Below are 19,572 nucleotides of genomic sequence, written 5' to 3' on the forward strand. Positions count from 1 at the left end.
AGCTGTACGAAGTAGCTGTTTTTTTTTTTTTTTTTTTTTTTTTTTTTTTTCCCTTTTCCCTCTTCTTGACTTCTCAGTCGACAGCCTGAGGTTCGGATATATGGAGCGCAGCTGTCTCACAAACAATGACTTACGCTAAAACAACTCCGGCCCCGATGCGCCGGGATTCCTTGACCGAGGAGGGAAACCTCTCGGACGACTTGATGATCCCGGATCAGGATGATGCCCAGGCTTTTCTACAGCCCGCCATGAGCGCGGCAGCCAGCCATCTCACCTCTTTACACACGCCCGCAATCGAAAAGGCGGCAGCCTTGAAAGGCCTAGGAGTCAATGGCTTCTTTGACGACCCCGAGCTTCGCGTGTCCGGCGACGACACTAGAGACAGCGATGGTGACGGAGACGGAGACACAACGCCGGAAGCAGCAACATCGCCCAAGTCGCCGTCGCAATTCCCGAGAAAACCCACCATTCAGCTGGGACCTGTGCCCAAAGACGAGCCTCGACGACTTGCTCCTCCCTCTCCGTGGAAGTCTCAGCAGCTGACAAAAGACGGAGGGCACTTCAGCGACGCCCGCGGCATTCTCCAGGCTGCCTTTGAGCCCACGCGCCAACGCTCGAGATCAGCCGGTCAAGAAGCCTTGAAGAAGCTTCAACAGGCGTCGTCACACTTCCTGCCGTCTCTGCCTAAGGGGAAGTCGTTTCTGTCCAGTTTCACAGACAGCAAGCAAAGCCAGCGCAGTCGGTCGACTTCCCGACGCCTTGGCCATGCTTCGTCAGCTTCAAACTCTCCCCCCTCTCAGAGCCCAGCAAATGGACACTTGGATCCAAATGCTGCTGCTGATACAGAGTCACGGCCGCAATTGCTGCGCAGGGTGACATCGGACGACAGCATGCTCTATCACAGCCTGTCTCGCGCCTCTTCCCTGGGCGATAACGATCGCTTCACCGACGTCCGCAGCCAGGTCAACGTTCGGTTCATGGCCATCAAGGACAGCTTGCCCGACGTGCCCAACTTCAAGATGCCCAGCATTCCCAGCCTAGCCAAGCTGCAGGCGGTGTCGAGGAGGTCGACCATCTCTCTCAACAACATCTTCTTCAACGAACCAGCCACACAGTCCAAGCAGAATCTAGACCAGGAACCGACGACAAGCAGCAACGCCAAGGACGACTCGGAACGCCTCGACCGCGTGCTGGAGGAGCTGACGGGAGACATTGTCATCATGGGCGGCTACCGTGGCTCGATTCTGCGGTCTGCCGAGCCGCCTCACCAGCAGCTGTGGGCGCCGGTCAAGCTGGGGCTCAACATGCGAAAGGCCAACCTCGAGGTGGGCCTGGACGACGAGGACGAGGAGACGATGGAGGAGCGCATCATCCCGTCGGGCATGCTGCAGCACATTGGGCCCATTGACATCTCGCGCAAGTTCTTCAAGAAGCTGCGCTCGTGCGAGAACTATAGGACCGGCCGCCTGCGCGTGTGGGATTACGGCTACGACTGGCGCCTGAGCCCGTCGCGGCTGTCCAAGAGGCTGCAGGACTTTCTGCAGACGCTGCCGTCGAACCAGCCCGGCGTGCCCGCAGAGTCTCGCGGCGCCATCGTCGTCGCCCACAGCCTCGGCGGGCTCATCACGCGCCATGCTGTCAATGAGCAGCCGCACCTGTTCGCAGGCGTGCTGTACTGCGGAACGCCGATGCGGTGCATCAACATCCTGGGCCCGTTGCGCAACGGCGACGCGGTGCTGTTCAACGACAAGTTGCTGACGGCGCAGGTCAACTTCTCGATCCGCACCTCGTTTGCGCTGCTGCCCGACGACGGCTTCTGCTTCGTCGACCGCTACACTGGCGAGTCGTATCCCGTCGACTTCCACAATCCGGACAACTGGGTCAGATGGCATCTCAGCCCGTGTCTCGCACCGCCGCTGCCACCGTTCAACCGCCAGGCTACACACTCGCCCCTGGCCGCCTTGTTCCCCAACAGTCTGTGGCCCCGTGGCAGCGATGGCCGTGTCGATAAGAGGAGGAACTCCATGTCAGGGGCCGATTCCGCTCCCAAGGAAATCGCCAACAACATCCAGAACCGGGCTTCCATGGTCCCGCGGCTCGACGGCAATCTGCATCACCGCCACACCCTGAGCATCCCGCCGTCTCAGTCTCCGCCCCAGGCCCCTTATTCCAACAGCGCTCTCCCGCCGTCTCCTCCCTCGTCCGATATCGATCCGGAGCGCTTCCGTCGCAACTACGAGTACCTCACCCGCACCCTGGCCTCTATCAAGCAGTTCCGCTCTGAGCTGGCGCATATCCCCGCCCATCAAGACGCCAACGCGTATCCGCCCCTGGCTGTGATTTACTCCAAGAGCATTCCTACCGTGTACGCCGCGCGGGTCAACGGCCGAGATGCGATCCCCTGCGCCGACGCTTACGACGACCTGGTCTTTCGGCCTGGTGACGGTGTTGTGCTGGCAAAGGAGAGCATGTTGCCGGAGGGATACTCGATTGCAAAGGGCGGCAGGGTGAGCACTGAGCGAGGCCATGTCTCTATGATGGGCGACATGCCAGCTTTGGGAAAGGCATTGGGAGCGTTGGTCAGGGGAAGACGAAAGGGCATCGGATATGGCGCCGTGAGCCCAGCAGAAGCATCATCATCATGATCTCTTGATCATTCTTTCTCCATCTCAGTCCTTCTTCCACGTCATATTCCTCTTCTGCTTCCTGGGCTTTGAGCTACATAACACAATGGCATCACTCAAGAAGGAAAAGAGAACCATTCACACCATCCATCACATTTTCACGCACAGCATATGATTTCCACAACATTCAGCATGGACGTTTTCCGAAAAAAAAAAAAATTTTTTTCTCTCGTTCTCTTCGTTGGCATTATCAAAGGGGCAACAAAGGGCATCTCGACATGAAAAACATGATCATGAAACATTGGCATTCATACATACCCTCTTACATAACATGCAGCATCACTGCTTCACTTTGCCTCCCATCTATCTATCTGTACTTGTACTTTATATACCCATTTTTGCATATCGAAACATATATAAACAAACATGAACAAATAAATATACATACATACATACATACATGTACATACTATGTAAAGTAGCATACTATTATCAAATTGTCAAAAAGGAAGCCTAAGATTCAGTTGTGTGATGATGATGTGTGAATTTGTATATGCGTATATGTATATATATGCATTGCTTGTAAATATCCTATGATGCCATATACCCTCCCTTTTTCCCTCCAGTAATTAACAACGCTGTCTATCCATGCATGCCGTCATCGGTGGTATCATGTACAAAAAAAACTCCTTTCGTGGAGAGAGACGCTGTGGTATACACAAAACAGTATCCAACCGCCCCAAACTGGTCATCATCTCGTTCTGCCGTAGAAATACAATCCAACGAGGCCAAGTTTCCTGACTCAAAACTCGAAACCCCGTAATCCAAATCCCTTTTGTTTTCCCCCCCTCCCAGTTTTCAATGCCTTTCCAATGAGATGGGGGTATATCATAGAATCATGCTTTCCTCTGCCTCCTCATAATCAGGATCAACTTCCGTCCCCAAATCTCTCCCCTCCAGAAACCTGCGGCCGGTGAGCTCCTCCGGGAGATATTTTTGCTTGACTTTGCCGTCCTTGTAATTAGGCGGATACTTGTACTCCGCGCCGCAGCCCAAATCTTTCATCAACCTCGTCGGAGCGTTTCTTAGGTGCAGCGGCACGGGTAAGCTAGCCACGCCCGGCTCGCGAAGGGCCGCAAAGGCATTGTTAAGCCCGCGGTATGCGCGAGTGCTCTTGGGCGCAAGACAGAGTGCAACGGCGCAGTGCGCCAGGGGAATGCGGGCCTCGGGTAGTCCTATCTGCTGCGTTGCCGTGTATGTGGACGTTGCGAGGGTCAGCAGGGTGTTGTCTGCCAGGCCGACGTCCTCAGAAGCGATGACAACCATGCGGCGGGCAATGAAGAGGGGGTCCTCGCCAGATTGGAGCATGCGGGCGAGATAGTACAGCGCAGCGTCTGGGTCGTTCCCTCGGACTGACTTGTGGAAGGCGGATATGGTGTCGTAATGCTGGTCGCCAGCGCGGTCGTAGACGAGCGTCTTGGTGAGGGACTGCTTCATGACCTCCTTGGTCATGCCATCGCGGAGGGTGAGAGATAGAGCCAATTCGAGAAGATTGAGTGCTGTTCGAGCGTCTCCGTCACTGAAGCGTGCCAAGTAGCCCATCATCTCATCGTCAATAAGAGGCGAAGGGGGGTAGACCGACTCCTCGGCCTGGCGAGCCCTCCTCAGGATAGCCACAACGTCCTCCGTGCTGAGCGACTGCAACGTAAATGTGCGGCATCGTGAAAGCAGCGCATTGGCGACTTTAAACGAAGGATTCTCTGTAGTGGCGCCAATCAGGGTGATGGTGCCAGCTTCGACGGGGCGCAGGAAAATGTCCTGCTGGGCCTTGTTGAAGCGGTGGATCTCATCGCAGAAGATGATTGTCTTGCGGCCCGTAAGCTGTAGTTCGTTGGCGGCTTCCAGGAAGAGCTTTTTGCACTCCTGTACGCCTGAGCTGGTGGCGTTGAGCTCGATGAAGCGGGTGCCGACCATTTGGGCGATACATCTAGCAATGGTGGTTTTGCCCGTACCAGACGCTCCCCAGAGAATCATGGACGGCACGCGGTTCGACTCGATGAGGGATCGCAGGACGCCTTCAGGCCCGACGAGGTCTTGGCCGCACACCTCGTCCAGCGTCTTGGGCCGCATTCTCTCGGCGAGAGGAGCCGCGCGAGACGTCTTTGTCTTTTTGATTACCCGTCCGTCTTCGTCTGCGCCGTGGCTGTGGCCGTTGACCGCCGCTACATCTTCCATCTGCCTGTCCTCCATATGTCTGTCTTCCTGCGGCTGTCCCTCCCCAGGCCCGTCCCCATGTGACCTCTTCTTGCCGGCCAGCGGCGGAAACACCATGTTGGACAGTGGCGCCTGGGATTTGAGATCGGTTATCTGCCGCTTAGGTGTGGGGGTTGAGAAGAAACTTGAAGCAGTGCGCTTCGGGGGTTGTGATAGTGGAGGGGCGGTCGAGGCGCCATTCTGAGGGGTTGCGGTTGAGAGAGGAGGAGTTGAGGAGCTGTCGAAGATGAAGCTGGTGCAGCCGGAATCGAGATGGTCGTTGATGTCTGTTGATTTGACGGGCTTGTTGCAGATGGGGCAGGCGACTGCCATGGCCGGAGAGAGAAAAGAAGGACGATGCTGAATATGAAGAGAAAAAAGAGGGAATGAATTGTAAAAGTGACGGCAATACCAAATGCGAAATTGAGCTTGTTTTTGTAGCAAAAGCCCATGCAGTTTTGTTTGAAAATGAGGATGTGGTTGAAGTTGAAGGTTGAATTGACTTGGACGGTGTAGGAAGTTTGGTCGCGAGTCTAGGTTAGTCAGCCACTTAGATGGATGGAGAACGCGCCTGGCACGCGATCCAAGACAACATTGAATATGTCATTAAGCAATTGGAATAATTTTTGCCAAACGTATGTATACGTTTAATGTGATTGATTAATTGCCAGGTTATTTGGTTTGATTATTGAGGTTCAGTTTTTTATGTCAACTCAAAGTGAGCTGAAAGTGGGATGAAACTAACCAACACATCAACAAACAATCACCTCTGGAGTAAACAATGGTAGTATGACATCAATATGCAGTGATATAAGCACGCTGCTACTTTTGGCTGTTATAATTCATTATCACGCCTAATATACTCCAATTTTGAGACTTTTCTTTCTTATACTTGTATTTGCCCACTCAAGATCTAGAGGGCTCCTCATCCTCAATCCCCTTCGATGTCCTAAACAGCGTATGAATGATGCTCTTCTTCTTCCTGACTACCTTGACGCTTTCCTCTCCTCCAAACATTTCAGTAGGCTCAACTTGGACAGTTGAGTTGACACTGGAATTCTTTGCTTGCTGTGCAAGACTTTGAGGCTGTGCATTTGAAGAGGCAACGTTCGCCGGCGAGGTTCTTTTCAATGAGAGCGCCTATATCGTCAGTTAGCGAAGCCCATGCATATCCTTTCTACCATCAACAAGAAAGATAGAGTAAGCATATCACCACAAACCTTTAGTCTTCGCCTCTCTTGTACCTTGTTCCTTTCTTTCTCGCCATCCCCATCGCCGGCTACAGCTTCTGAGATCCTCCCCGCGACAGTCTTGCTCCCCCACGCAAGAGACTCTTCTGCCACCGGGATGAAGCGCACCATCCCTCTGGCAGGAGGAACACGAAGCACGGCTTCTAGGTGCTTTTGAAGGACAGCGGCATTGCGCTTATTGGTAGCAGGCTGGACTTCAGAAGCGAGGGCCGTGATGGTGAGAGTGTAGGCAGGATCCATGGAGCCGCCAAAGAGGAGACATTGGCTGTGATGCAAGGAGATGACGATAGAGGAAGGATACCGGTTGTATCTCGCAGCAAGATGGTGAGAGAAGACAGTGAGGAATTGTTGCTCGTTTTCGACCTGTCGGTTTTCTGGCTCGGTTAGAAAGCTGTTGTTGTAATCATCAAATTGAGTGCAGTGGATGAGAGGTGCTCGCCTTGACATTCGTCTTGACTTCGGCATAAATCAGAGCCTCTCCTCGTACGGCCGCAGCTGCTGAACTCTCACTAGACCGCTCATGAAGTGCGTCGTGGAAATACTGGCTTCGTTTCGTAGATAGGCGCTGTTCATCGCTGGACGTGGACTTTGCGGCATCCATCACAGATGAAGCATGTTGAGACTGAATTCGAGGGTCGCTTTCTGGTACAGTCTCCAAGCTGGACATTTTGCTTTTAGGCTTGAAATTCCGCTCAGAAGTGGGTGAAGGAGCTGTCGCAGGTGCATTCAGTGCTGGTTTGGCGATGTCAAGAAGGGAGGATGGAGATAGCACCGGTTGATCCATGACACAGCGATGCAATGGCAGAAAGATCTACTCAGTTGCAGTCTAATTCTCCTTTCTCCTACGGTAGTAAGAAATCCTGATTTTTGCTGGACAAAAGTGAGCATAAAGTGACGAGACTCTCACCGCATCTGTCACTCTGAAGTGAGATTGCTTGACCCGTGGTAGTAAATAACTGGTATGTATTGTCTCACGTCCATACCTGTGTCATCGTCTTCTGTGCTTCATCTAGATGTACAGATTGAATGTCGCACAACCACCAGTAAATGCGTTGTGGCGTAGTCTGTGAACACGGGTAGATGCTTGTCATATCCGTAATGTTTGCCGGTGACTTTATAGAAGCCTCGATGCAGTATCCCGAATACGTACATCGCGGATTAATTTATTTGAAAGAGCCACCAGTTTCCGCAAAATGTGTATTTATGTATTGTGTAGCTATGCCATTCAAATAGCCACAGCAGTGCCGTCTATTCTCATACTTGAAACAAGGGGATTATATTACATGTAACTACTAAATTGAACAGTATCCGATGACTTTCCCGTCGTGTATCTCGTCTCAATCCGTTCCCATCATAGGAGAGCACAAAGCTGCTCCTATTGATCATCTCTTTGATGTGTGTAGGCTCTTCGTTATTTCTTCTTTCATTCTTATGATATTACGCTTTGGTAGCCTGTCGTTCCAAAACAGCTTGGTAGCCCGCAACAGCAAGAATGGCCGCCTCCAGGGGAACAAGCAGCACAGAAAGCACCACGCCAGCCTGGTTTTGCTTGCAGAGAGTGCCAAAGTGCGGCTGCATGGTCATGGGTACATCGTTCCAGCGGCATGTCCAGCTCTGGAGGTTGTCCACCGTGGAAGAAGCATTGGCGGCGTAAAAGAGAGACATGGCAACGATGGAGGCAATGAAGGCTGCGGCGGGAGCGGCGAGGCTGGCGATGGCGTGAGGGCCAGTAAGGCTTCGTAGCTGTATCCAGACACGTTAGATAAATATGCAAAAGAAGGATAACAAGAAGACTTACAGCTTGGATCTTACTAAAGAGGAGGGACACAATATTGGTCACAGTAACAACGACTCCGCCAGCAACCAACGCCGCAGTAGGGCGCAGATCAAACTGAGAGGGCCATAGAGGAAGATAGAAGTCAGACGGGAGATACGTCTGGTGGTAGACCATCAGGCTGTTGGCCGAAACACCCAAGACGGTGATGCCAGCCGCCAGGGCCAGGACAGTGAGAGCAATCCGTCCGGCGTGGACGACGTTGATCAGGCGAGTGTTGGACTGACGCTGGGCCTGCAGCTGGAGAGATTGAGCCTCGACTTCAAACTCGGAAGAAGAGAGCTCGTTTTTCAGACTGGAAGACATTTTGGGGCTGGTGGATGGGGGTATCATTGGCGAATTCAAGTCAAACCGGTGACGAAATGCCGAAGGAAGATCAACACAAGGGAAGGAAAATGGAAACAAGACGAAATAGAACCCTGAAAGGAAAAAGGAAAGGAAAGAAAAAACCAAATTGTTTGGACACGACCTGTTTGCCACAAAACAAAACAAAAACCCACGAAACACAGCGGGAAACGCAGTGTAAATGTACTCGTAGCTTTTCAGACAGCGTCATGTCCAGGCGCTTGGACAATCTCCGATGCCCTCACGGACGCGAAGTCCAGCCAATGGGCGCGTATCGTTTCGAGACCCGAGATGCAGCCCAGATGCAACATTCTTCCCTTAGGCGCGCCCATCTCTCTGTGCCGTCCACCATCTCGCCTATCCAGAGGGCACAAATCTAGGGAATCGCGAGACGGGATTGGCTGGATTGTGTGTGAGTAAAATCCGGGGTCACATAATGTTTCCTGGGCACGGCGCTTGGGCGAAGTGCCGGGCCAATGAGAGGCGAGGCGAAGATTGCCGGAAATAGAAACAATGGTTGTATTGTTTTTTTCCGATTCTAAGCAGACGGGCGGCTAAAATGCATGAAAGCTGCTGGATGAAGGTTGATGTGCATTGCCGAGATCAATCATGTTTGCCGCTTCTTCTTATCTTGGTCTCTTCTTTTCTTCTTCTTCTATTATGAGCTAAAGGTGCATGTGATGGTGGATGGTGGGTGCATGTGGTGAGGATACCAAGGGAGAAGAGACGAGGGAGTAAGATTAAGGCTTCACTGTCGCGCGCGCCAAAGAGGCTCAAATTGCGAGTACGTGTGCAAGGCAGTATACCTGATGCAAATGAAGGGCTGCAGTTTTTGCTGTGCTCCATTCACGCTCTCCTTGGCCTGTTCTCGCATCAACAACAGATAGATTGCGTTTTGGATTACTCTCTCACAAGCGACAAGTATCTGCGAACGAGGAGGCATCATCCAGCATTTACAACTGTTCCACTATCGGGAACGGATACAATATCCACATAGCTCATTGTATTTGCACTTGGGCGACTGCGTGTACCGCTAGCTCATGTGTCTACTGGTAGACAGAAGCATCAACTCACCACAACGACCAAAGCGTTGTGGAGAGCAAAACGGTGAGCATGGGATTTCTCCTGCCAGTATGGAAAAGTGAGCATGGCAAAAATCCTGAGCAAAGGCGACATTTGCGCGGTCCGGCCCGCACAGCAAATTAAAGCTTCACCTCTCTCCACTTTGCTCCGTATTATGCTGGGCATCTTCCACTCTCTCTCCCCTCTCTCTGTCGGAGGCTTTCTCCTCCATCTCCGCTCACCGTGTTATACTGCTACAGGTAGTAATGGTATGGAATACTAAAAGCACCAAGAAAGCACAGATAGATTACTGCTCCGTCCCAGCACCACTAGTAATTCCAACCTAGCTGTTCAGCTGCCACCAGAACCCTGCGGGTGGGGATTCTGCCTCTCCTCGGCTTAGCTTGCGGACGGAATGTCATTTGTACGACAGGGGAGGGTGTGGACGAAACGAATCAAAGAGCGCTTGGTCAAGGAACAGGCTTCTACTGAGATACGAACAGACAAATCTCAGCCCTGGGGGGCTGCATGTATGGAGTCGTTCTGTGAATGCTGCGTGGGGGATGGGCGTTACGACGAGGCTTTCCACACTTGGCAGAAGGGAGAGAGTCATGGCAAGAAAATGAGCTGAATTGGACGTTGTTTATGCGCTGCCGGTGAGATGGAGTCGTTTAATATATTTTAGACGGCTTTTGGGGGCTCAGCTCTTGTGATAGACTGCGAAGCTGAAGGTGAGAGGCGGCGTTGGGTTGGTTAGTGTACGGTAGATGTTCGTGCTTGTAGCGTGTCGGGGGCATGTTCAAGGGAAGGGCTGTCTGTCACATTGGGAATGACTCGCCAAGTGGCTGTAGGTGAATGAACCGGGCTCATGGGGGAAAAAGCAAGAAAGGGAGTAAGGAAACTAAGAAAAAAAGAGGGAGAATTTTGATAGAGTATTGAGAGTAGCATGAAATTTGTGGCTTTTTCTCCAGGGTAAGGACGGGACTTACACGCACTCTTCGCCTACACTACATTCTCGCGTAAAGAACACTACTTGTTTGATGGATGCCTAGAGAGTTAGTTCCATTACAATTAGTAGAAAAGGTGTCTTTGGGTGGTGTGGGTAAGTGAAAATAGAGAGAGCAGAGGGCCCTCCGCACTCCATACTGCCAACATCACTCGCTTGGTATCGTCTATCACGACGAACCTAGGTCAGGCCGTGAGCCGAGACAACAGCAGTGAGTGTCTGTCGTCTCCATCAAGCTCGGCTGGGATAACTGAGGGGTAAAAAAAAATCCTGAAAACTTCGGTGGACATGGACCGAATCTATTGACGACGTAGGCAGCTGCTCTGTTTGGGGCATACTGCTACCGTGTGTTGGTTGCTCGCTGTTCCTCCTCAAGGGCCCCTTGTCCACCGCTTTGAGGCTGAAAGGGAGGCCATCAAAACGCCTACTGAGCGGTAGCTCTCTTATGTGATTCGCTGGTAAACGAATTCGAAATGTCACTCGATGCTGGCTGGCGCCCTGAAAGAACATGACGTCTACCACCTGCCCCCCAGCTCACCAGCATATTCATCTCACGCACTGCATCAACACTCACGACGGCTTCAGAAGGGCATGTAGTGTAGATTGCACCCTTTTCTCATTTTCTACCTAGTATTTTAGCTTAGTCGACCGTCGACGCTCTCCTTTCCCAATCCGTCCACTACCTTTCTATCTTTTATGATAGCACGATGGCTACTAGATTCGACGGAGACGGATCGTCGAGAGCGGATCCGCGCCTGGGGGGTCAGTCTCTAGAAGGGGCTAGCAAAAGGAGACTTTTTGATGTTCGGCGATTTCGTGTTAGAATGGACCCCGAAATCTAAGCTGCTTTGGCATTGCGCTGCCGTCTGTCTCACTGTATGTGTTCTTGCGAGTATCATCTTTTGCCCGCTGTGCTTTTTTCCCCTCCAACTGGGATCACTTGCCAAGGGGTCTGGTGGTAGGTATAATCCGCATCACCTGGCTGGCTACCAGTGCCATAGAAAGAAACATACATGTAACCTTGCCCTTCGTATATCAAAGACATGCACCTGTAGTCGTATATCGCTGCTACTATCATACAGCATCCATATCATACTACCTACCTGGTTGAGTAGTAGTTGAGACATGCCTGCGCTAACCCTCAAGCCGACCAGACCAGCGTCGCGCGTGTCTCAGTTCTCGGGAGCTACCGCCTTCTCCCACCAGGAAGCCATCGGCCGCCCATGATCGCCGCCGCATGTAAGGGAGGGGACGCGCTTTAGCATTGGCAGCGCATGAGAGCATCGGACTTATTCGACTTGACATGCCCATCGTCGAAGCGGCCGACGGGTCCATGTCCACCGCTGCCTGCGGGTTCTGAACGTCCGAATATCTTCGGATTGTAACATGGCAATGATCGCCCCCCAGCCTGGTGTTGCACAGGATAGCTTGACAGTTCTGGTGCTAACTTGGATGGAGAGCCCCAACGCCAGCGTCGTATCCTGTTAATCTATTTGGATGGGGGAGCTTACATGCTGTATGTTAGTTACGGAGCATTACATTACTTGCATGGAGTTGACATACACTAGAGCTCTGGATGGAGCGAGGCAGAGCGGAGAGATTCCGCGCCCTCTCGGTGTGTGGCAGCGTCCAACATACATTTTTCATTTACACGGTAGATAATCGCTAAGTCTTTTGACATGTGCATCCCACAGCATGCCTTGTAAGTATATACAACCTACGAGCCTTTTTAATTTCCATTACCACCGCAACCTCTAGAAAAAAAGAAAAGACAAAAAATCTGCCCAAGTTGGTGAGAATAAAACAGCATGAGCGGTCGGTCTGTCATGCGTGTCTCAGACCTTGACGTCTGAGTCTGGATCAGGATCCCGCGTCCTGGTGTCCGGGAAGCTTCACGGCGGCTCAATGACGGCACAGGCAGACAAGAAGAAGACCAAGCTCTCCCTTTCTTCGTCATTCGTTTGAAGCAAAAAGGTCTGGAACCTCAGCCCTGTTGGCACATAGATGTGCCAGTGTGTCGCCCGTGGACGTGAATTGCTGCCTTTTTCTAATGTCTCACCTGTTGTGTATGAGCGCACGGGACGAGCAGGGCTTGTTACTAGATAGCGCTTGTTACTAGATAGCAAGATCCTGTGCTCGCAAGGTCAGTGCTTGACGCATCGGTGACACGGGATGCATGTTATCGTGAGCGGAAAACGCCACAAGGGGGACATCAAGGTGCGCAGAGCCTGGTTTTGACGCTGTTGGCAGTCTGTCAGTGTTGATGTGCATTGCGTGCCAGGCTGGACGCAAGTGTGTTTGCATTGAGATTTTTGCATGTTGATGTTTGCTGTAGTCCTCGCTTTGAATCCATGTCTACTGCACGTAAATTACCAAATACCATGTCCATATCACGTCTCTAAAGCTCACTTGGACACCTCCAGATCAATAACTCCATCTACCAGGTCCTTAGCTGTACCACCACCCCCTTCAGGACCATGTCGAGGCTAATACACGGCCCATCGTCCTAGCCCATGGCCGAGCAGGGGTCACCAACTCTTGGGCCGTCAAAGATCCACCGGGCCAAGGCCCCAAGCAATTTTGCACATCACTGGATTTGATATCCCCTGGCGGCTCATCTTGGTTCTGTCCTGTTCGTACAGGCACAGAGTAAGACAAAGATTGTGGCCGCTCGGAGGTTTGGCATCCGATGACCGATGCGCTGGAAGGGCAGAAGAAGTCAATTGGCCAGAGTGCAAAAGTTCTTTTTTTTTCTTTCTTTTCTAGTTGCTGTTATGTGATAACATGGACGTTTGGTGATACGTAAGTGGTTGTAAGCTGTAGCTCCTCCCCACGTCTATTTCCGCTGTTAGTCCAGTGAAATTGAATTCATGTTCCTATAACAACCTGAGCTGTACGCCACTTATTTTGACGGTATTAGTGGCGTATAGCATCGGACTTAAGATAGTATACTCGTAGTAGAAGCTGTACTCGTAGCAATTGTTGGTCTCCAGTTTGCCTTGACAGCTTACACTTACACCCTGTCAACAACCCTCAGTCCTGTCCATCTGCCGGTGAAACAACAACTCGCCAACCTCAACATGCCCTCCTCCTCCTCTTTGAGACACAACCTCACCTTGACATGTCTCACAATTCTTTGACCTTTTCCAAATCTGGGCACTGCATTGGAACCCTGCCCGCAGCCGCCACGCCGCGTCGGCGCCTCTCGCCTTGCCCGATCCAGGGTCGCCATTTCAGCCCGTCTGAGACCCCGACATGGGGGGTGGGAAAGGCAAATGATTGCCACTATGTTTTTTTCTCGATGGGCGCTCGCAAAATCCGATTCCTCCACCCTTGGACCTGCCCCGGCGATCGAGCGGCGTTTGCTGTGCTGCTGTGCTGCCAATTTCACAATCCCGATACTACCATGGATGGCACACTTGCTGTACTCTAGACTACAGCCTACCTACTACTACTAACACAGAGTATCAATCTGCTTTAGCCCACCCCCCATTGACACCTTGGTTCCTGTCCCTCTCGTACTCGTATGTATTAACCATGTTTCCCATCCGTAGCTCTATACAGCGGAGAGCAGCTAAAACATTGTTTCCATCTACCTCCGAGGTACCCACCCGCTCCCCAAATTGACCCCCCCAGTCACCCAGACTGATGCAATGGTGGTCACCCATGCTCGGTATGCAGCCCGGGGCGAGCAGGACCCTGGCCTCGCCTTGCCGGAACAGAGGAGATCCGAAAAGACGCCAAGGGGGAGAAAAAGTAAAAAAGAAAAAGCAATACTAGAGAGCTGTCAAGCTGCGTAATGAAGTCACCCAGCCGCGAATGACGACGGTGGGTACGGGGCCAGAGTTGCTCTAATTGAAGCCTTACCAGTGACGCTTGTCTTGTGTCCATGAAGCCCCCTTCGCTCCAGCCCAAGATTTATTCTTTTCTTTTTTTCTTTCCTCTCACGGCAGTTGTTATGACGAGCTGAACTTTTTGCAGTTGTATCAAGAGCTGAGCCAAAAAATCTTATATAGCCGCCGAGTGCCTCGTCTTGCTGCTGTCAAACACATCACTGAATCACTGATCATTGATCACTGCTCATTGGAGCTCGTGCCAATCTTGCTCTCTCCCCTCCAAGCTCAGACCTCCTCCTTACACCTCTATACACAAACACCCTCTCTCACCCACGCCCTTTACATCGTTGGCCCTCTGTATACACCAAGCTCCCACTGTTAGTAGCCGGTATTCCAGGTACCTGCTACAACTCTCTGTGTTCTTCCAAATACCTGGTCGTTCATACCTCATCTTTGTCAAACCCCCCTCCCAGCAACTCCCTCCAAGACACCTGCGTATCCATCTACGTGAATATCCACATCCAGTGCTACCTACCTCAACCTAGGCACAGACGCTACAGAGCTCGAGAACAGCTTCATCCTTGACGCCACACGAACCTTATTTCCTCACTCCTGATTCAGGTCGACCGACATTCACTGCTACGATACGTACCTTGCTGGGATCTCTTATACGATTCGGCGCAAGCTTGACAGGCACGGGAGGTTCCTTGTTCTGCCGTGTCAAGGGTCCTCCGGTTGTTGCATCACTCCCGGCTCTTGGATCTGGGGCATCAATATATAAGTGGCCTTTGCCTTGCCTTGAAGCTTCTTATAGACAGAGGCATCTCATCTGTCCTAACCAACTCGGCACATCAACATCTTCCTCCACCACCATAAGCAATGCGGATCAGACTTACTACGACGCGGACTCGCGCCTCTTCTCCTCCTCGCAGGACTAGATCGCCGGGCATCCCAATATTTGGCCTCTTGAACTTCATTGCCTCTCATAAGCCCACAAAGCAACAACCTGACACCTTTGTACGTCCAATACCTGGCTTCTGCTTGCTCCCTTCATCCCATCTTCCTCTCATAGGCATGACCTCTTCGACTAACACTTCTTCTCATATAGCACCCCTTCTCCAGGCTCCCAACAGAGCTCCGTTTGAAGATCTGGCAATTGAGCCTCCCCAGCCCACGCCTAGTCTCCGTCCAATGCGGCGTCGACATCACGGCCCTCGCCAGGCCTCCCCCAGACAGCGCAGAGTATACCGGGTGCACATCGCCAACTCGCATCCCAGTCAGCCTCCAAGTCTGCACAGAATCCCGCGCTGAAGCTCTCAAGTCATACCAACCCAGCCTCGGCTTCTTCCGTGGGGATGGCCTGGTCTACTTCAACTACGACATCGACATCCTGTACTTTGGCCCCCGCGAGGGCTTCATGGCCGCAGACTCGCAGTTCCACACGTGCATGATGCTGTGTGAGCCATCTGAGCTTGCTCGTGTTCGTCGCTTGGCTGTCAACGAGGCCTTGTTCCGGCTCGTCGGTGACACTTACGAGTTCATGAGTGCTACTAGATTTACGCTGGAGATGCTAAGACAGGTTTCCCAGCGCATGAAGGGCCTGGAGGAGCTCATCTTGGTGCCTTGGGACGAGGAAATGGTCGAGGAAGGCCTTGTGCGTGAGCGTTTGACCAAACAGATGGAATCAGCTCTGCAGAGCATGAGAACGGAAGTGAACCCGACTTGGCAAGCGCCGCCATGGAAGATTATTCCTTTGAAGGAGCTCCCTAGCATGATTGATTAAATGGTCGATCCTGTTTGCTGGCTTGAGCCAACAGACGCTATATGCAAGAAATCTAACGTCACGAAGCACACTGGAAGCAACATCGCCGCATATGTATAAGTTATGTATGTACTTACACACATACGACAAGCGTGTCACAATACGCAACAGGGTCTCAGGCATCACATACATAGTCTTCCTCGGATGGGACACCAGCCTCTCTCAGCTTCATGAACCCCAAGGATATGTATATATTGGGAAGCTTTCGGTGAAAGAGAGATGGAGGGAAAAGGAAAAGTGATCGGCCTGCTGTTATGCCAAAAGAAGCATCGATATAGGCTGATGCTACATGCACCACCACATACCCGGCCCAGAAGAAGAAGGGATTGGTGAAAAAAAGCCCGAAACAAGAGGAGAGACGGGGCATTTCGAGTCCACAAGAAGAAAGACTCTTGAATATGGGAGGGATCTTTGGTGCGTTGAGCTGCAAGAAGAATTAAGGCCAATTCTTTATTTCATGGACGATAATTGGAGGAATGGGGCATTTCAAAAATATACTATGGCTACGTGCAAGAGCACAATGGGATTAATGGGGAGCTAGGAATACAAGCTCATAGATTGATACAATAAACAATATCTAAAGGAAACAAAATGCTTATGAATTGTTCAATGCGACTTTCGTTAGATGATTACAAGGCTAATAATTCAAAACATCAACTCTAGCATGTGACATATGCAATAACCATCCTTAATATCCATACCAAATAATGTAACACCGCCAGTATCCCAGATCATATAATGCCGTATTAATTGTTCGGAGCATCTGTCAGATCGATAAAAGACACATCACTCCATCTAGTAACGCCAGCTCTAATGCCACGGTCATGAAGCGACTGTACTTCTCGCGAGATTCTCTCTTCATATTCGTCCTCACCAACTTCAATCTCCTTGAAGAAGCCGGTCCCGTTGGGGACGTATATCTTTTTGCCTGTAGCGGGACCGGGACTGCTATCGCGCTGTGGAGGAGGAATGCGAGTCTTTTGTTTGCTCGTAGTAGGGCGAGATGTACGTGGTGTTTCGGGACTGCTAGATAGTATAATCTCGACTTCCTTGGCCTTCGTTCGTGTAGTAATGTCCTCTCTGCTAGAGTTTAAGTTATATATGCTGCCATTGCCGCTGTTAGATGAACTGGGGCGACTCGTATCTGACTGAGGAAGTTTTTGTGTAAACATGTCCATTGACATCTGTCTTAGCTTTGTTGCTCCTTGCGATGCCTTGTGATGAGACGACGTCTTTTGCTTTGGTTTCGTGATCGAAGAAGAAGCCGATGTATCGTGCTCACTTCTCACCCGCGACGAAGCACCCGCCGCAAGAATCGACCGTATTGACTTTGATATCTCGCCATCACGACTTGCAGAGGTGGTGGTGGTTGTTGTAATTGGCGACGACGGCAAAGATCGTGAAAGTGGCGATGAGCCGCCGGCAGGGCTGGACGAAATGACGATAGTCTCGAAAACTCCTGCATCGTCATGACGCCTAGTTGGGTCTGGTGAGCTGGTTACTGTCCAACGGTCCAAGCTAGGAGGTGCGTTGGGCGCGGGTTGCTTACTGGACTTTCGCAGTGATGGTGGCGTTTGTGGTCGGCGTAATTGACTTGATCGAGGAAGAGGAGGGAGATCTGGTTCGCTAAACTCATTAACCTCACTGTCATCCTTGTTTGAGTCGGAGGCAACGCTGTTGGTAGCTTTCCCCTGTGTTTCAACTGCCTTGGTGATGCGAACGAAGCTGTCGAGAGCCCCATGAGGCATCGCGGCATCCTTTTTCGTCTTCGATGTTGTTGCCTTCTTTTTTGTTGTTTTTGCCCGTTTCCCTTCCTCCCAGGCTTGGACAGCTCTTGGCGCAAACCTCTTGGCTACCTCTTCTAGGACCCAGGTGAGTTCTGGTTTTGTAATATCAAATGTCTTTCCACCACCACCCTGGGCGTCCTCAAGGTTGTCTGGAGCTGTTCCAAACTCTTCATCGCTATTGAGAGCTAGGCCGCTCCGAGCATATGTAATTTCTTCCTCCACTTCATTTGATATATCGATGGGCACGATTTCTTCGGGGATGTAAGCGAGCCGAAGTTCGGACGTGTTGTCCGTGCTGAAATGGTTCCGACGGGCTGATATTCTCTTAACAAAAGAGTCTCCATTAACGCCGTCCTGATACATGCGATTCACAAACAAGCCCTCGCTGAGCACACGGATGAATTTGATTGCGCCGATGCGGAAATCCCAATTAAATGTTTCCCTGGTAAATTCCCTTAGGCCATCCAACTGGATTTCCCTGGTTTCTTTTAGCCTTTGCCTGACTACTTCCAACGTGGATTCAGGAGACACCACCGGATGGGTGTAATAGCGAAGCACCTCTACATTTGGGAAATCCTCCGGAATGTCTAGGGCCTTGTGACGAGTGCGGAAATATTTGCTTTCATTGGTTCGAAGCTCATGCGTCAATGACTTTTTCCACTGGCGTATACCTTCTGTATCTGAGGCTCGAAGTTGACACAGAGATTTCCCAAAGCCAGCCTTGGCGGCCTCACATGCAACTTTTGGCCCACAGCCGGGCACTCCCTCCGGGATATAGTCGCCGCCACTCATAAGGGCCACCAAAACCATTCCCTCTCGATCGAGACCAAGGTTGGCCATGTTCAAATCGTTGACGTCGTACATGGAGACATGTGTTGGCTTTCCGTTCTTGCCCTCGGCCGACCAGTTCCGAAGCGTTCGTGTGCATCCAAACATAATTGTGTCCACATCTTCACTCAGTACAGCATCAACAATGCCGTTCTTTTGTAGAAAGGCACATTCGGCCTCGGCCTCGCCTGGTGCATCGTGAACTACGAACCCAAAGAGTCGTATAAGCCTCTTTGCGTGAGCCGCTGCGAATCCATCGCCCCGACCGGATCGCCTATGACGTTTGAACTTTGGTTTATTAGGGCCGTCGAAGACGAAAATTGGCTGGATTGGCGTGCCGAGAAGACGGACAAGTCGGTAGAAGAGGGTTCGGATCGCGGGGTTGGTGCCGCCTGTTTTCACGAACAAGTCAGACGGAAACTTGCGTGAATCTGATTATTTTGATGCTTGGAAAACTTACCGCGAGCAGCTTGGTTTTGGAACTGCCAGATAGCAATGTCAATAGCAAGGCGGTAGGGCCGGTTGTGTTCCACGAAGCTGTCGGATGCAAGCTTGGACAGGGCGATCCTTTTGCCAGGGCCTAGCTCTCGATATATCCTGCACAGCGTGAGCTTTTCTATCAAGTAAATGCGGATGCTTTAAAAAAAAAGAGAAAAAAGAAACACAAAAAAACTCACCCTTTGATCCCCATTGATGCCCTCTAGCAGCTCCCGCCCTTGGCCCTGTCATGAGCTGAGAAAGGCTGCAGCTGGATGATGGAGATGTAATAGCAGCAATGTTTACTTGCTGAAGCCGTGACGACAGAACCAAAAACATTGGGCTCGACCGGGGTGCCTTATCGATATTGGTGGATCGGCGCTAGCAACACGCCTATTTTCATAGGACAGCCTCAGACACTCAAACAGAGCGATTGAACTGCGATTCA

The 19,572-nt window shown here is 51.4% G+C and overlaps 6 protein-coding genes across 6 annotated transcripts; 2 read left to right on the forward strand and 4 right to left on the reverse strand.

Moving 5' to 3' along the window:
• The first annotated feature begins 34 nt into the window (after positions 1-34).
• On the forward strand, positions 35-3,108 carry M431DRAFT_510893 (hypothetical protein). The gene has a single exon (XM_024919555.1). The coding sequence runs from the start codon at positions 126-128 to the stop codon at positions 2,643-2,645; it is 2,520 nt and encodes an 839-aa protein (XP_024771419.1). The 5' UTR covers positions 35-125; the 3' UTR covers positions 2,646-3,108.
• Positions 3,109-3,152: 44 nt separating this feature from the next.
• M431DRAFT_510894 (hypothetical protein) lies at positions 3,153-5,345 on the reverse strand. Its single transcript, XM_024919556.1, has one exon. The coding sequence runs from the start codon at positions 5,208-5,210 to the stop codon at positions 3,513-3,515; it is 1,698 nt and encodes a 565-aa protein (XP_024771420.1). The 5' UTR covers positions 5,211-5,345; the 3' UTR covers positions 3,153-3,512.
• A 347-nt stretch (positions 5,346-5,692) lies between these two features.
• Positions 5,693-6,985, reverse strand: M431DRAFT_510896 (hypothetical protein). The gene is made up of 3 exons (XM_024919557.1): positions 6,567-6,985; positions 6,098-6,490; positions 5,693-6,017 (listed from the first exon to the last, which is right to left on the reverse strand). Exons 1-3 carry the CDS (start codon positions 6,909-6,911, stop codon positions 5,784-5,786), a joined length of 972 nt encoding a protein of 323 aa, XP_024771421.1. The 5' UTR covers positions 6,912-6,985; the 3' UTR covers positions 5,693-5,783.
• A 579-nt stretch (positions 6,986-7,564) lies between these two features.
• M431DRAFT_91928 (hypothetical protein) lies at positions 7,565-8,267 on the reverse strand (the record flags this gene model as incomplete). The annotated part of the gene is made up of 2 exons (XM_024924311.1): positions 7,565-7,870; positions 7,926-8,267. 2 exons carry the CDS (start codon positions 8,265-8,267, stop codon positions 7,565-7,567), a joined length of 648 nt encoding a protein of 215 aa, XP_024771422.1.
• A 6,822-nt stretch (positions 8,268-15,089) lies between these two features.
• Positions 15,090-15,993, forward strand: M431DRAFT_92930 (hypothetical protein; the record flags this gene model as incomplete). Its single annotated transcript, XM_024924420.1, has 2 exons — positions 15,090-15,227; positions 15,319-15,993. The coding sequence occupies 2 exons, from the start codon at positions 15,090-15,092 to the stop codon at positions 15,991-15,993; spliced, it is 813 nt and encodes a 270-aa protein (XP_024771423.1).
• A 785-nt stretch (positions 15,994-16,778) lies between these two features.
• On the reverse strand, positions 16,779-19,338 carry M431DRAFT_498024 (hypothetical protein; the record flags this gene model as incomplete). Its single annotated transcript, XM_024917654.1, has 3 exons — positions 16,779-19,039; positions 19,108-19,244; positions 19,325-19,338. 3 exons carry the CDS (start codon positions 19,336-19,338, stop codon positions 16,779-16,781), a joined length of 2,412 nt encoding a protein of 803 aa, XP_024771424.1.
• Positions 19,339-19,572: the final 234 nt, after the last annotated feature.

Source organism: Trichoderma harzianum (genome assembly GCF_003025095.1).
Source record: "Trichoderma harzianum CBS 226.95 unplaced genomic scaffold M431scaffold_11, whole genome shotgun sequence".
Classification (NCBI taxonomy): Eukaryota; Fungi; Ascomycota; class Sordariomycetes; order Hypocreales; family Hypocreaceae; genus Trichoderma; species Trichoderma harzianum.